General features: G+C 63.2%; 2 protein-coding genes across 5 annotated transcripts; both read left to right on the top strand.

Moving 5' to 3' along the window:
• The first annotated feature begins 1722 nt into the window (after nucleotides 1-1722).
• LOC136045972 (uncharacterized) lies at nucleotides 1723-5037 on the top strand. Its single transcript, XM_065732211.1, has 12 exons — nucleotides 1723-1816; nucleotides 1892-2041; nucleotides 2118-2328; nucleotides 2393-2469; nucleotides 2594-2714; nucleotides 2859-2998; nucleotides 3395-3577; nucleotides 3866-4009; nucleotides 4081-4312; nucleotides 4518-4594; nucleotides 4667-4790; nucleotides 4871-5037. Exons 1-12 carry the CDS (start codon nucleotides 1723-1725, stop codon nucleotides 4968-4970), a joined length of 1653 nt encoding a protein of 550 aa, XP_065588283.1. The 3' UTR covers nucleotides 4971-5037.
• A 784-nt stretch (nucleotides 5038-5821) lies between these two features.
• LOC136045705 (ras GTPase-activating protein 4-like) lies at nucleotides 5822-12565 on the top strand. Of its 4 annotated transcripts, XM_065731774.1 has the most exons (20): nucleotides 5822-5919; nucleotides 7933-7989; nucleotides 8172-8285; nucleotides 8496-8557; nucleotides 8640-8766; nucleotides 8963-9044; nucleotides 9133-9264; nucleotides 9338-9429; nucleotides 9505-9628; nucleotides 9707-9860; nucleotides 10125-10189; nucleotides 10367-10479; nucleotides 10554-10740; nucleotides 11002-11139; nucleotides 11213-11524; nucleotides 11598-11735; nucleotides 11814-11949; nucleotides 12025-12145; nucleotides 12219-12283; nucleotides 12364-12565. In XM_065731774.1, exons 1-20 carry the CDS (start codon nucleotides 5855-5857, stop codon nucleotides 12474-12476), a joined length of 2397 nt encoding a protein of 798 aa, XP_065587846.1. In that variant the 5' UTR covers nucleotides 5822-5854; the 3' UTR covers nucleotides 12477-12565. The 4 variants fall into 4 exon arrangements, with proteins under 4 accessions (XP_065587846.1, XP_065587848.1, XP_065587845.1 ...); XM_065731776.1 differs by lacking the exon at nucleotides 11002-11139; XM_065731773.1 differs by having other exon boundaries at nucleotides 11814-12145.

Below are 12565 nucleotides of genomic sequence, written 5' to 3'. Positions count from 1 at the left end.
AAATTCTCTGCCTATGCAAAGCAAGAATTTCCTGCTGAGCGTGGTCAGCTGCAGCCTCAGGGCTGTGTGCTGGGACTGCATGGGGCTGTCCCAAAGCCTGGGCTCACAGCTGCCTCCTTCCTTGGCTGCAAGGGGGACCTTTTTTGTCTCTGTCCCTGCCAGGACCCGGGGGCACTGGGGCTGTGCTGGTTTCATGCCTTCCTGCAGTGCTCACAGCTCCTTTGCACTGCTGTGGTTATTCTTAGCTGAACACTGACCCCATATCCCCAGGGCAGGCACCAGCAGCTGCAGCCCTGACTCACTGTTACCCCACTGAGTGCTGAGGGTGCAGCTCCTGAGCATCCCCAGTGGCAGCAGCAGCTCCTGCTTCTGCTGTGCCTCAGTTTCCCCATGTGCCAGCATAGGGAGGCTGACTGCAGCTGTGCCTGGTTCTCCCCTCTGCAGCTGGACTGAGTAATCCATGGGACTCCAACCTTTTATCTTGCCTGGGCCATGTTGAGTCAAGAGAAAAAGCCCTGGGCCTCATATAAAATATATAATTGAGTTTGTGTATGTAAGTAGCAAAACTTATTTATATATATAAATATGAAAAACAGCAACAGAACCATCAAACTAGTGGGATCTCTGGCCTGACTTCTGTGAAACTCATACATTTGTGCATGGTTGCAGTTCTCATCGGGTTCCCAAGGTGTTTTGTCAGGGAGCTCTGATGAAATGTGACTCCAGCTGTGATTCACCCTTGAATCAGGCGTTCAGCACATGTCCCCAGCTCTCTGCAGCTCCCCCCGCTTCAGTATCACCAGTAAACCAGAGCACATCTAGCCCCAGCCCAGCGAGGCTGACTGCAGCTGGACGAGGTTTTCCCCTCCCTTGCTGGACTGTGTAATCTCTGGATGTCCCATTTCCACTTAATCTGAAGGAGAAGCAGAAATCCTCTCTCACAGGGGAGCGGCAGCCCCTGCCCTTGGCAAACAGTGCAGAGAGCACTCAGCCCTGCTGCTGGAGTGGCCCGGAGCCCTGGCACAGCTCCTGGACAGGGGCAGCATCGTCTCCATCCCCACGCCAAGGGCTGGGGGGGCCTGGGGAGCCCTTGCTGGGTGAAGAAGGGGAGAGGGAGCCCAGCCCTGAAACCTGCAAGGGGTGAGAATGGGGAGATGGAGGCTCGGCTGCCACCCCACCCTCTGTGCTGGGTGGGACCAGTCACCCTTGAATGCTTTGGGTTTTGGGTGAGCTTGGGGTGTGATGGCTCCAGGCACTTCCCTGCCTTCAGGGTAATGCTGGCCGCACCCACAACAAGCCAGGTTCTTGGTGCCAGGGGGGCCTGGGGCACCCGTGGCATTCAGGCAGCACTGTGGTGAGTGGGACAGAAGGACCACTCACCCTATTTCCCCCATAGCCCTGATAAAGCCTCCCAGTCCTGCCAACCCATCCTTCAAATGCTGCTCCAGCACCAACTCTGTGCCTCAGTTTCCCCTTTTTGCACTGCAGAGCAGCGCCTGCATCCTTGGTGCCCTATTTCTGGAGTCGGGCAGTCCGGGGCTGTTTTCAGGACTTGCGGTGACCTGGGAGGGGCCCCGTCCCACTCTGCCCGCGGGGTCCTGCCGTGCTGGTGGAGCCAGTGCAGGAATGTGGGGCTGGGAGGGCCGTGCTCAGCGGGGGCACGAGGGCAGCTTGGCCCCTCGGCAGTGGGACGGAGCGGGTCGGCACAGCACAGACACCACCATGGAGCTGCCGTGGGTGCTGCTGGTGCTGGCTGGGATGGACGCAGCTGCTGGCCTGGGTGAATCTCTGGGGGGCTGCGAGGGGTTTCGAGTGGGTAGCGGCGTCGGGGTGGGGGTTAAAAGGGGCTGTATGTGGCTGAGGGTCCCCGAGCTCACGGCTGTGCCCTCAGCCCTGGTGCCCTACGTGCCCCGCGTGCCCCCTGATGCCATGCCGGGGAAGGTGACGGCCTCCACCTTTGCGCTGGAGAGACCCTGCTGCATCTTCGAGCCCCTCGCCAATGCCTCCGACGCCGTCTGGTTGGTGGTGGCTTTTGCCGATGGTGAGGGCGTGTTGCGGTGGGGGACTTCAGGGACGTTCACCTCCCAGCTGCTCACCCACACATCTGTGCTGTGCAGCCTCAGCCGCCTTCAAAAACCCCACATCTGGGGCCGAGGTGCCCCCGTACGAGGCGCTGCCCACCGCCCGCGCCTACATGACACTGGAGATGGCAGCGGCTGCCTATGGATGCTCAGCTCCGGGAGCAGCCGTGCTGCGGGTCGGTGGGGACACAGCGTGCCACGGCCGGGCACCCTGCAACGGCCCCCTGCCCTCCCCAGGGCCCTACAGGTGAGGTTGTGGGATGGGGCATCGCGCTGTCCCCGTACCCGTGCTGGAGGTGCCCATCCTGCAGGGTGAAGTTCCTGCTCATGAGCTGCCACGGCCCCAGAGCGGAGACGAAGTGGTCTGACCCCATCCTCCTGCGGAGAGGTACCGGTGGGAGTGGGGCTGTGACCTCCAAGCTTCCACCCCGAATCCAAAGGGGAGAAGAGCTCCCCAAAGCCCCCGTGTCCCCCTAACCCTGGGTGCCACCCCTCACCCCGTGCCCTTCCAGCCCGCAGCCTGAGCACCATCGACCCCACGCCTGCACATCGCAGCAGCACTGCAGTCATCATCGCTGCCATCCTGGCCAGCCTGGGCGCCGCGCTGGCCATGGCCATGCTGGGAGCTGTGGGGTATGAGTGGGGTGCGAGGGATCGAGGGGCTTGTTTTTCTTAAACTGGGGGGGGGGGGTGGCTGTGTTTTGGCAAGGGGACAGGGTGGTTTCTGCGGTGTTTGAGCTGCACAGACCCTGCTTGATGCCTGCACTCTCCCCGCAGCACCCTGCTGTGTGTCCCGCTGTGCCGCCAGGACCTGGGATCCCACCTCCCCTACAGGACCCACCACGTTCCTCCAGCCCTGCCCCCCACGCTGCCCCCCACCTGCATCTGCGGCTGCACGCCGCGGCCCCACGGCCCATGTCCCACCAAGTAAACTCACATCCATCCTTAATCTCTTCTTTTGTCATCTTTCAACCCAACCACCAGGACGCTGCCCAGACGTGAGGGGTGCAGACCACCACCACGGTGGGGCTGGGGATGTCCCCGTGCCCGGCAGCCAGTGGGACCAGTCCGACTCCAACCATCCTATGGCTCTGTGACGATTCTCTATGATCTTGAGGCACAGGGCTCACTCGAAGCTCAATGTTTTATTCACCATGGGATGGGGGCACCAGGACTTGGGTTCACCCACCCCATGAGCACCCCCCCCCTCCCTAGGGTGGCACTTCAGGACCCACCCGTGCCACGAGCGTGACAATGCTCAGCGCACCTCCCAGCGGGCACCCAGCCGTAGCGTAACGCTGCGGGGAAACGAGCCCGACCTGTTTGCCGCGGGGCTGCGGCCGCGCAGGAATGTGGGTGGTTGGAGGCCGCAGGTGGGTCCTGCGGGGGGGGGATGAGGTGCTCAGTCCCTGCCCTGCACCCGCACTCTGTGATCAGCACCGGTACCATGCGCCCGCTGCTGCTGCTCCTGCTGCTGGCCACAGCCCACGGCCTGGGTGAGTGTGTACTACGGGGGGGCTTGTGGCCCCAAATGATGGGGAGAGGGGGGGCTGGCTCTGCTTGGGGGTGACCCCTGTGTGGGGTGACCCAGCCGAGCCCTCAGCACAGCGCGGTGTCCCCTGGGGTCCCACTGGTGGTGGCACTGGGTGCTGCCCCTTGTCACAATATTTGCAGTGGGTGGTGGCAGTGGGGGGGCTGCCCTCCTCCCCATGCTCGGATCCCATGGTCACCCCACCACGGGGTGATGCCCACCCCCGGGCCGTGCTCTCATTGCTCTGCTGCAGACACACTGTCCTACACACCCGTGCTGGCTGATGCTGAGCTGGGGGGCCGTGTGACGGGCAGCACCTTCGTGCTGGAGCAGCCCCGCTGCATCTTCCAGCAGTACGACACAGCTGGTATCTGGCTGGTGGTGGCCACCACTGCGGGTGAGTGGGGTGACGGAGGGGTGGGGGTGTACCAGAGCTCTCCCCTTCACGGCCCATCCCCATCCCTGCAGGCTCAGCCAGCTTCAATGACAGCGCACAGCCGGGGATGCCCGAGTGGAGCTTCCAACGCTTCCCTGCCAACACCTCAGCCTACCTGACACTGGGTGCCATGCCGTACCACTACGGCTGCCCCAAACCTGACGGGGAGCTCACGGTGCTGCGCGTGGGCACGGAGACCAGCTGTGCTGGGGACACCTCTGTACCCAACTGCAACGGGCCCCTGCCCGGCCCCGGGCCCTACAGGTTGGCTATTAGGAACCATTTCTCCTTAGAAGTGGTGGTGATGAAGTGGAACAGCTGCATGAGGAGGGAGGGGGTCACCGTCCCCAAAGGTGTTAAGAACCACGGGGATGTGGCACTGAGGGACGTGGGGGGGATGGGTTGGGGTTGGACTGAGGGATCTGAGAGGGCTCTTCCAGCCCAAAAGATTCTGTGATCTCCTCCCCAGGGTGAAGTTCCTTGTGCTGAATGGCTCCGAGCCCATAGCCACCACGAAATGGTCGGAGCCCATCACACTGAGGACAGGTACCGGGGTACCACAGTGGGGTGGGGACATTGGGGCGGGTCAGTCACAGCCCCATTGTGCTCTCCCCACAGCCCAGCACCCCACGAGCAGCCCTGGCACGGACGGCGGCCACAGCGGTGCCATGATCACCATCACTGCCATCCTGTCGGTGCTGCTGGCCGTCCTGCTGGCCGCACTCCTGGCCGCACTGTGTGGGTGAGTCCCCATGGGGCACACGGGGGGTGGTGAGGGGTGACAGCAGCGTGCAGCATCCCCACGGACACATCCTCCTGCAGCTCCGAGGTGTGCGGCGCGGGCAGCTTCAGGCCGGATGCCACATCCATCCAACGCTACAACACCCACCACGTGTACGACCAGCCGGCAGCGCGGCTCTGAGGGGGACACCAACGTGTCACCGTGCCACAGCATCACAGCCACAGCCACCGAGTGGGAGATAAACAGATTCACGTGTGCCACGCGTCTGCCTCTGTCTGTGGGCTGTTACTGGGGAAGGGCTCGGCCTACTCCGTGCACTTTGGGGCTGGAGGTGCCTGGGGTGATTCTGCCGGGCTCAGCCCAATGCTCTGCACCCGGGAAGGGAACACCTGTGGGTGCTCATGAGCAAATATTTGCTTGTGGGAAGCAGAAATTCCTGTGATTTCCGGAACCGTAATAATGAGCGGCTCCCTGCCAGCCTGACATCATCCCCCGCACCCCGCATGGCCACAGGGCAGCGTGTCCCCGTGCTGTCCCCATAACGTCCCCATGGAGTCTCCAGTGTCCCTGTGGTATCTCCAGGGTCTCTGTGCTGCCCCTGCAGGACCCCCATGATGTCCTCGGGGTGCCCCATGGTATCTCCAAGGTGTCCCCACGGGGTCCCTGGGGGGTGAGTTCAGGGCCGTGTGCACCGTGAGCAGATTTGGGGGTGTCGGAGCACTTTCTGTGTGAGCGGGCACTGCGCAGGCACGGTGCCGAGGTGCGCGCTGCAGCACGTCCCGCTGCTGCATTTGGGGGGGGGGGGGACTGTTTAGAAATGTGGGTCCCCATAGCGCCCCACAACCGCACCGCGCACCGATCCGCCCCCCCCCCCCCCAGGCCCCGCCCCCATCCCCAGGCCCCGCCTACTCCATGCACCAGGACCGATCCGTTCCCGTAAGCCCCGCCCACCGTCCCATCCCCGCGTGCTGATTGGCCGCCCGCCGTGCCGACCCGCACATGGGCTCGGAGCTCGGTGGCCGTGGGTTCGGGGCTGCGCTCCGCCGCCCGCTCCCTCCCTCGCCATGGCCCGGCGCAGCGCGCTGTCCATCCGCATCGTGGAGGGCAGGAACCTGCCCGCCAAGGACATGTGAGTGCTGCCGGGGCTGGGGGCTGGCATCTTGGTTCTGCATGCTGCATTACCTCTGGCCCCCGGGAGAGCTTTGGGGTATCCCTCCCCGGCGCTTTGGGATGACTCCCCCCAATGCTTTCGGGCTCCCTGTAGGATGGGTTTGGGGTGAGCCTTCCCAGTAATTTGGGGTGGCTTCGGGATGTCCTTCCCCAGTGCTTTGGGATTGCTTCCCTGGATGACTTTAGGGTCACCCCCTGGATGGCACGGGGGTAGCCCTTCCTTTAGGATTTTCCCCAGGACGGCTTTGAGGTAGCCCCCCCCTACCCACCCACCCCCCCCTCAGCAGTGCCCGTGCTTTGAGGATTCCCTTCGGGCTGTATGTGGGGTGTCCCTCTGAGTGCTTTGGGGCCACCCCTGGGACGGCTCTGTCCCTCTCCCACCACCTGCTGTCCTTATAGGGTGGGGATTTCCCTCCTTGGCAGCCCCCAGAGCGCTGTCTGTGTCCCCGCGTGATCCTGACCGCTCCCATCTCTATGGGGCAAGATGTGGGGACAGCGCCGGGTGGGATGGGGTCAGCACAGGGGGGACCCATCCACGGGGAACCACCACGGAGCGTGCTGCAGGCTGCTGGAAAAGCAACAAAAAGCCCCGCAGCCGTCATGGAAAAAGAGGATAAACAAGGAAAGAAGTACAGCTTCTGGCTTTTTTAAGCTCCGTGCGGCAGGGCTCGTGTTTTTCAGTCCCTTGGCACGATGCCCTGCGGGGACCTTGAGCTGGCGCAAGGGGGGGGACGGGGGGGGGGAACGGACTCTGCCATTCGGAGGACAGAGCTCTGCTTGGGACGGTGCCACGGGCACGGCTCCATCCCCATCTCGCTGTGCTCCGGGATTTACGACAACCTCTCCCTCCTCCGTTGGGACCGCTGTGATTTCCCTACGGAAATCCGAGCTGTCACAGCACTGCTGATGGGTCAGAGTCTGCCCGCAGCCGCCCACCCACGGCACGGCGTGTCCCGGGCACGCTGACACCTCCTGCTGCTCCTTCCTCCTCCCGCACCAGCGCTGCTCCCGGGCTCAGCTCCCTGTCCGCCTCTGTTTGTTCCCCTTCCCCGTCTCTGCTTTGGCACTGGGACCCCACGCAGCTGCAGAATAACCCTCTAAATCCTAAGGCACATCGCTGGGCTCCTCCCTGCATCCCCAGTGCAGGAAGACATCAGCAGCATCCCCCGCTCCTGGTGTTGCCCGGGCAGATGGCAACGGTTTGCACAAGGCAGGAGATGTCAGCAATGCTGATAAATGGTTAATGGTGCTTCATCCGCGGCGAAGCTGCCTGCAGGGGAGCGGGCTCTTAGCAACACGGGGGTGCCCTGGGCTGGGACACCCTGGGACGGGGACTCCCGTGTGGTCTCCAGGATGTGATGCGTGGGGGCAAGGTCCCTGCATGCTCCAAGCCACGCCAGCAGCTCTCAACTGTTTGCTTTTCCTTGTTTATTTGACTTTCCCCAACCCACCATCCCAACCACACGGCTCCTCCCGGACACCTCCGGTCCCCTGCACCCCCTCCAGCAGCTTGGGGCACCGGGACCCCCCTGGGAGCTGCCAGCCCCACACCCAGGACCCGAAGCCCTTCACTCCCATCACAGTTCTGCCAGCTCCACTGCCTCCAGCCCCAGTGAGTCACCCTCCTTCTCAGGAACTGAGCTGGCCATAAAGTGGTGTTTTCTTGGCATTTGCACACAGGAACGGTTACCCGGGCTGTTATTGGCTCAGAGCATTGCTGTGACCACGGGTCTGTGTCACTGCAGTGTCTTCGGGGATGTCCCCATCCCTGCAGTGAGATCTGGGTCCATTCTGGGGCTGGAGGGGGCTTTGTTGGCTCCCACCGTGCCTGCTTTGGGGAAAGGGTGGGATTTGTTTGTTCCCCTTCCGATCTGGACGAGGAGCTGCCATCAGCTACCAGCAGGATGCCGTGGTCAGGGCCAGGAAGTCGGGGTCACTGTGACACTAATGGGGCCACACCATTGCCTTCCAGCACAGGGAGCAGTGACCCGTACTGCATTGTGAAGATCGACAACGAGGCCATCATCAGGTGAGCGCATCCAGCCCCGCTGCCCACACCCATCTGGGTCCCAGAGCTCCACTTCAGGCTTGAGGTGTGGACCCCAATGCCCATTAACCCATGGCCAATCTGTAAGCCACTCCAATGTGGGTGCTGCACCCCAGCCCTGGTCACCCGAAGCTGGGATGTCACTGAAGCCATCTGTCCCACAGGACAGCCACGGTGTGGAAGACACTGTCCCCGTTCTGGGGGGAGGAGTATGAGGTGCAGCTCCATCCCTCCTTCCACAGCATTTCCATCTATGTCATGGATGAGGACGCACTGAGGTATGGGCATAGCACTCTGGGGACAATGCAGGGTTGGGCTGGGGAAGGCAACGCTCAACCCCATAGCAGACAGCAGAGAATCCACACCTGGCCGTGCAGCTGAGGGCTTTGGGGACATCCAAACCTGATGCCCCAAGCCTGGCAGCAAGCTGTAGCCAAGGTGTCCCCTTGGTGCCACCCTCCGTGCCACCTTCCTGTTGCTCCTTGCAGTCGTGATGACATTATTGGGAAGGTCTGCATCACCCACACCATGCTGGCAGAGCACCCCAAAGGTATGGGACAGCGGGGCGTCCCCAGCCCCGCTCCCGGCCGTGTCCCCATGTCCCCTGCCCGTGGTGCTCACTGTCCCCACAGGTTACAGTGGCTGGGTGAGCCTCAGCGAGGTGGACCCCGATGAGGAGGTGCAAGGAGAAATCCACCTCCGTGTGGAGCTTGTGGAGGGAGAGGGCCGGCGGCTGCGCTGCACCGTGCTGGAGGCCAGGTGATGTTGGGGATGGGAACGTCCCACTCCTGGGGTGACAGCATTGGTGGGGTCTGGTGAGTCCTGGCTGCTCTATGACTCGGTTTCCCCATTGCACCTGCAACAGTGAGGAGCAAAGGGGAGGAGATAGAGAGTGGTAGGTGCCCATTGTTGGGATTCTGGGGGCTCACTGGGAATTTTACCCTCTCCTCCTCAGGGATTTGGCCAAGAAGGACCGGAACGGTGCATCCGACCCCTTTGTCCGTGTGAGCTACAATGGCAAAATGCAGGAGAGCACCGTGAGCTCAGCTCAGCGTATCCCCATCCCTGATGACCCCGTGGGTGTTGGGTCTGTGTGACGTGGGGACAAAGCCATTGCCTTTGCAGGTGGTGAAGAAGTCCTGCTACCCTCGCTGGAACGAAGCCTTCGAGTTCGAGCTGCCCGACCCCGCTGCAGAGAAGCTGTGTGTAGAGGTGTGGGACTGGGACCTCGTCAGCAAGAATGACTTCTTGGGCAAGGTGAGCCCCCAGAAGCACCCGACATGGCCCCACTACCGGGGTGGGACGTGAGCCTGTCCCAACCTCCCCCCAGGTGGTGGTCAGCGTGCAGGGGCTGCAGGCAGCCGGGCACCAGGAGGGCTGGTTCAGGCTGCAGCCGGATACAGCCAAACCCAGGGAGGATGGGTGAGTGCTTTGGGGTGTTCCGGAGGGATGTGCCATGGGGTGTGTGGTCTGGATTTGCTCTCCATGTTCCTACAGGCGCCGGGGCAGCCTGGGCTCGCTGCAGCTGCAGGTGAGGCTGCGGGATGAGACAGTGCTGCCTTCCCACTGCTACCAGCCCCTGGTCCAGCTGCTGTGCCAGGAGATGAAGGCAGGGCACCAGGTGAGGTCCCTGCAGAGCCCCAGTGGGATGTGATCACAGTGCCCAATGCTGTGCCACCATGTCCTCGTGCCCCTGCAGGCTGGCCAGGTGCACCTGGTCACCCTCCTCGATGAAACCACCACAGCCGAGTGCCGGCAGGAGGTCGCCATCAACCTGGTGAAACTCTTCTTGGGCCAAGGGCTGGTGAAGGAGTTCCTGGACCTGCTCTTTGAGCTGGAGCTGGCCAAGCCCTGTAAGGCTGGAGGGGAGCAGGGCTGGGTCTTCCTGACCACCTCTTGGAGCTGTAAAACCTCTGTTGTGCTCTGGTTGGGAACCCATTGGGTTCAGCCCAAGGAACTCATTGGCCAAAGTTGGCTAAAGTTGGTGGAGGAATATAGGCAGGTGATGTGTGGTTGGGAAATCCCTGTAACTCCACTGGACATGGGCAGGGCGTAGAGGGTGGAAATGTCTGGTGGGTGACCTGGAGCTGCCCCACAGACTTTCTCCTGTTTCACAGGTGAACCCAACACTCTGTTCCGGAGCAACTCCCTGGCCTCAAAGTCAATGGAGTCTTTCCTCAAGGTGCTGCTGCCCCCAGATCTCCCTTCTCCACAGGGAGCTTCACCCGAAACCCTGCTCTTTCCAGCTCACCCCAGCTCCACACTGTCCTAAAGGCAGGACATGGGGTGCTGTGCCTGCCTCTGGGGCCAAGAGTTGGAGAAAATCCCCTAAGGTTGGGTGCTGTGGTCCCCTGGGCAGGTGACAGGGATGCAGTACCTGCACGCAGTGCTGGGGCCTACCATCTCCCGGGTGTTCGAGGAGAAGAAGTACGTGGAGCTGGACCCCAGCAAGGTGGAGATCAAGGATGTTGGGTAAGGGGCACGGGGGCCGCAGGGGGTGGGGGTGCCCACTGTGCTGGAGTAGATGGGGTCTGTGGTGCCTGCAGGTGCTCGGGGCTGCACCGGGTGCAGACAGAGAGTGAGGTGATGGAGCAGGGCCGCCAGCTCCTCCAGTCCTACCTCGGAGAGCTGCTAGATGCCATCAGCAAGTCGGCCTCCACCTGTCCTCCTGTCATCCGTGCTGCATTCCGGCAGCTCTTCCAGCGCGTTGGGGAGCGCTTCCCCCAGCACCAGGTCAGGTCCAAACCCAGCGGTGGGGATGGAGGAATGGGGCAGACTTGGTGTTGCATCGTACCATGAAGATGCTGAGGGTGCCCCATATCCCAGGCTGGATGGGGCTCTGGGCAGCTTGAGCCGGTGCGGGGGGCAACCCACCCACGGAAGGGGGTTGGAATTGGGTGGAGGACTGTAAGGTTCACACAACCCCAAAGCATCACCGGTTCTGGTGCCATTGGGGTGAACCCTCACACATCTCGCACCCCCTGGCGGCCGCAGCACACTCAGTTCGTGGCTGTCACCAGCTTCCTGTGCCTCCGCTTCTTCTCGCCGGCCATCATGACCCCCAAACTCTTCCACCTGAGGGACACGCACGCTGACGCGCGCACCAGCCGCACGCTGCTGCTGCTGGCCAAGGTGGGGCACGGGGACAGCGGGGAGCAGATGGATGGCAGTGGGGGCAACGACTTCATCATCCCATGGTCTGCAGGCTGTGCAGATGGTGGGCAACATGGAGCCGGCGGCAGGGCGGGCCAAGGAGGAATGGCTGGCCCCGCTGCAACCCGCCCTACAGCACGGAGCATCCCAAATGAGGGCCTTCATCACCCGGCTGGTGGGCATGCAGGAGGAGGAGGGTGGAGAGGGGTGGCCACGTGCCCCACGCAGCGCCGTGGTGAAGGAGGGGCTGCTCTTAGTCCACAAGACGCGGGGCAAAGGGCCGCTGCTTGCCTCCGCCGCCAAGAAGCTGCACTTCTGCCTCACCAGCGAGGCCCTCAGCTTCAGCAAGAGCCCTGGGGCGGAGGTAGGGGGACACGGGGGTGGTGGGATCCCACTGTGGCACGGAGGGCACCGAGCACTGTGTCCCCCATGGGCAGAGGTGCGGTTCCATCGCTCTGGCCAACATCCGCGCGGCCGAGAAGGTGGAGGAGAAGAGCTTCGGGAGCTGCCACGTCATGCAGGTGGTGTACGTGGACGAGGCCGGGCAGCAGGAGACGGCGTACCTGCAGTGCAAGGTGGTGGGGCGGGACGGGGAAGGGCAGGGGGCCGTCACCCACCGGGACACCGTGTGACAGCGCTGTGCACTGCGGCAGTGCGTCAATGAGCTGAACCAGTGGCTGTCTGCCCTGCGCAAGGTGTGCAGCAACAACCCCCAGCTGCTGTGTGCCTACCACCCCGGCGTCTTCCGGGGGGACAAGTGGACCTGCTGCCACCAGAAGGACAGGACGGGTACGGGGGCGGTCGGGGCGCGGTGTGACGGTGGCAGAGAGGTGTCCCCACTGTTTTCAGCCTTCTTTCCCACAGGGCCTGGGTGCGACCGGACCCGGCACAGCATCACCCTGCAGGACTGGAGCGATCCGCTGGAGCCCGACGTGGAGGCTCAGCGCCTCTTCCAGCACCTTCACGGCCTGCAGCAGCCCCTCAGGTGGGACCCCAGAAGCGGGGACAGCCCCTGGCATGTCCCCTGCCCCACAGCTAGCTGCTCCCTTTCTCTGCAGGGAGAAGTACTGGGAGCTGATGGAGGCGGGGGAGCCTCAGAACGGCCCTCGGGGCTGCGGTGAAGGTAGAGGTGGAAGGGAAAACGGAGGGAGGGGCGGAGGGAGGGAACCCCCACTGCCCCACGTCGCCCATCCCCCATCCCAGGACCCCCGCTGCCCCTCGCGCTCCGCCGGCTCTTCGAGGTGCTGCAGGACCTGGATCGCTGCCACCGCCAGCTTCCGCCCGTCTCCCCCGCCCTGCTGGAGCTGCAGACGTGAGGGTCCGGGCGGGGTCCCGCGGCTGTAGCAATAAAGGTGCACTTCCACCCCGCACTGCGTCCCCGAGTGTTCGTGGGGCGCCGCGCCGC

Source organism: Cyrtonyx montezumae, unplaced genomic scaffold (genome assembly GCF_038088225.1).
Source record: "Cyrtonyx montezumae isolate F1298 unplaced genomic scaffold, pur_monq_1.0 scaffold_15, whole genome shotgun sequence".
Taxonomy (NCBI): domain Eukaryota; kingdom Metazoa; phylum Chordata; class Aves; order Galliformes; family Odontophoridae; genus Cyrtonyx; species Cyrtonyx montezumae.
Note: the sequence above shows the minus strand (reverse complement) of the source record. Positions and strands in the feature narration are given on the sequence as shown.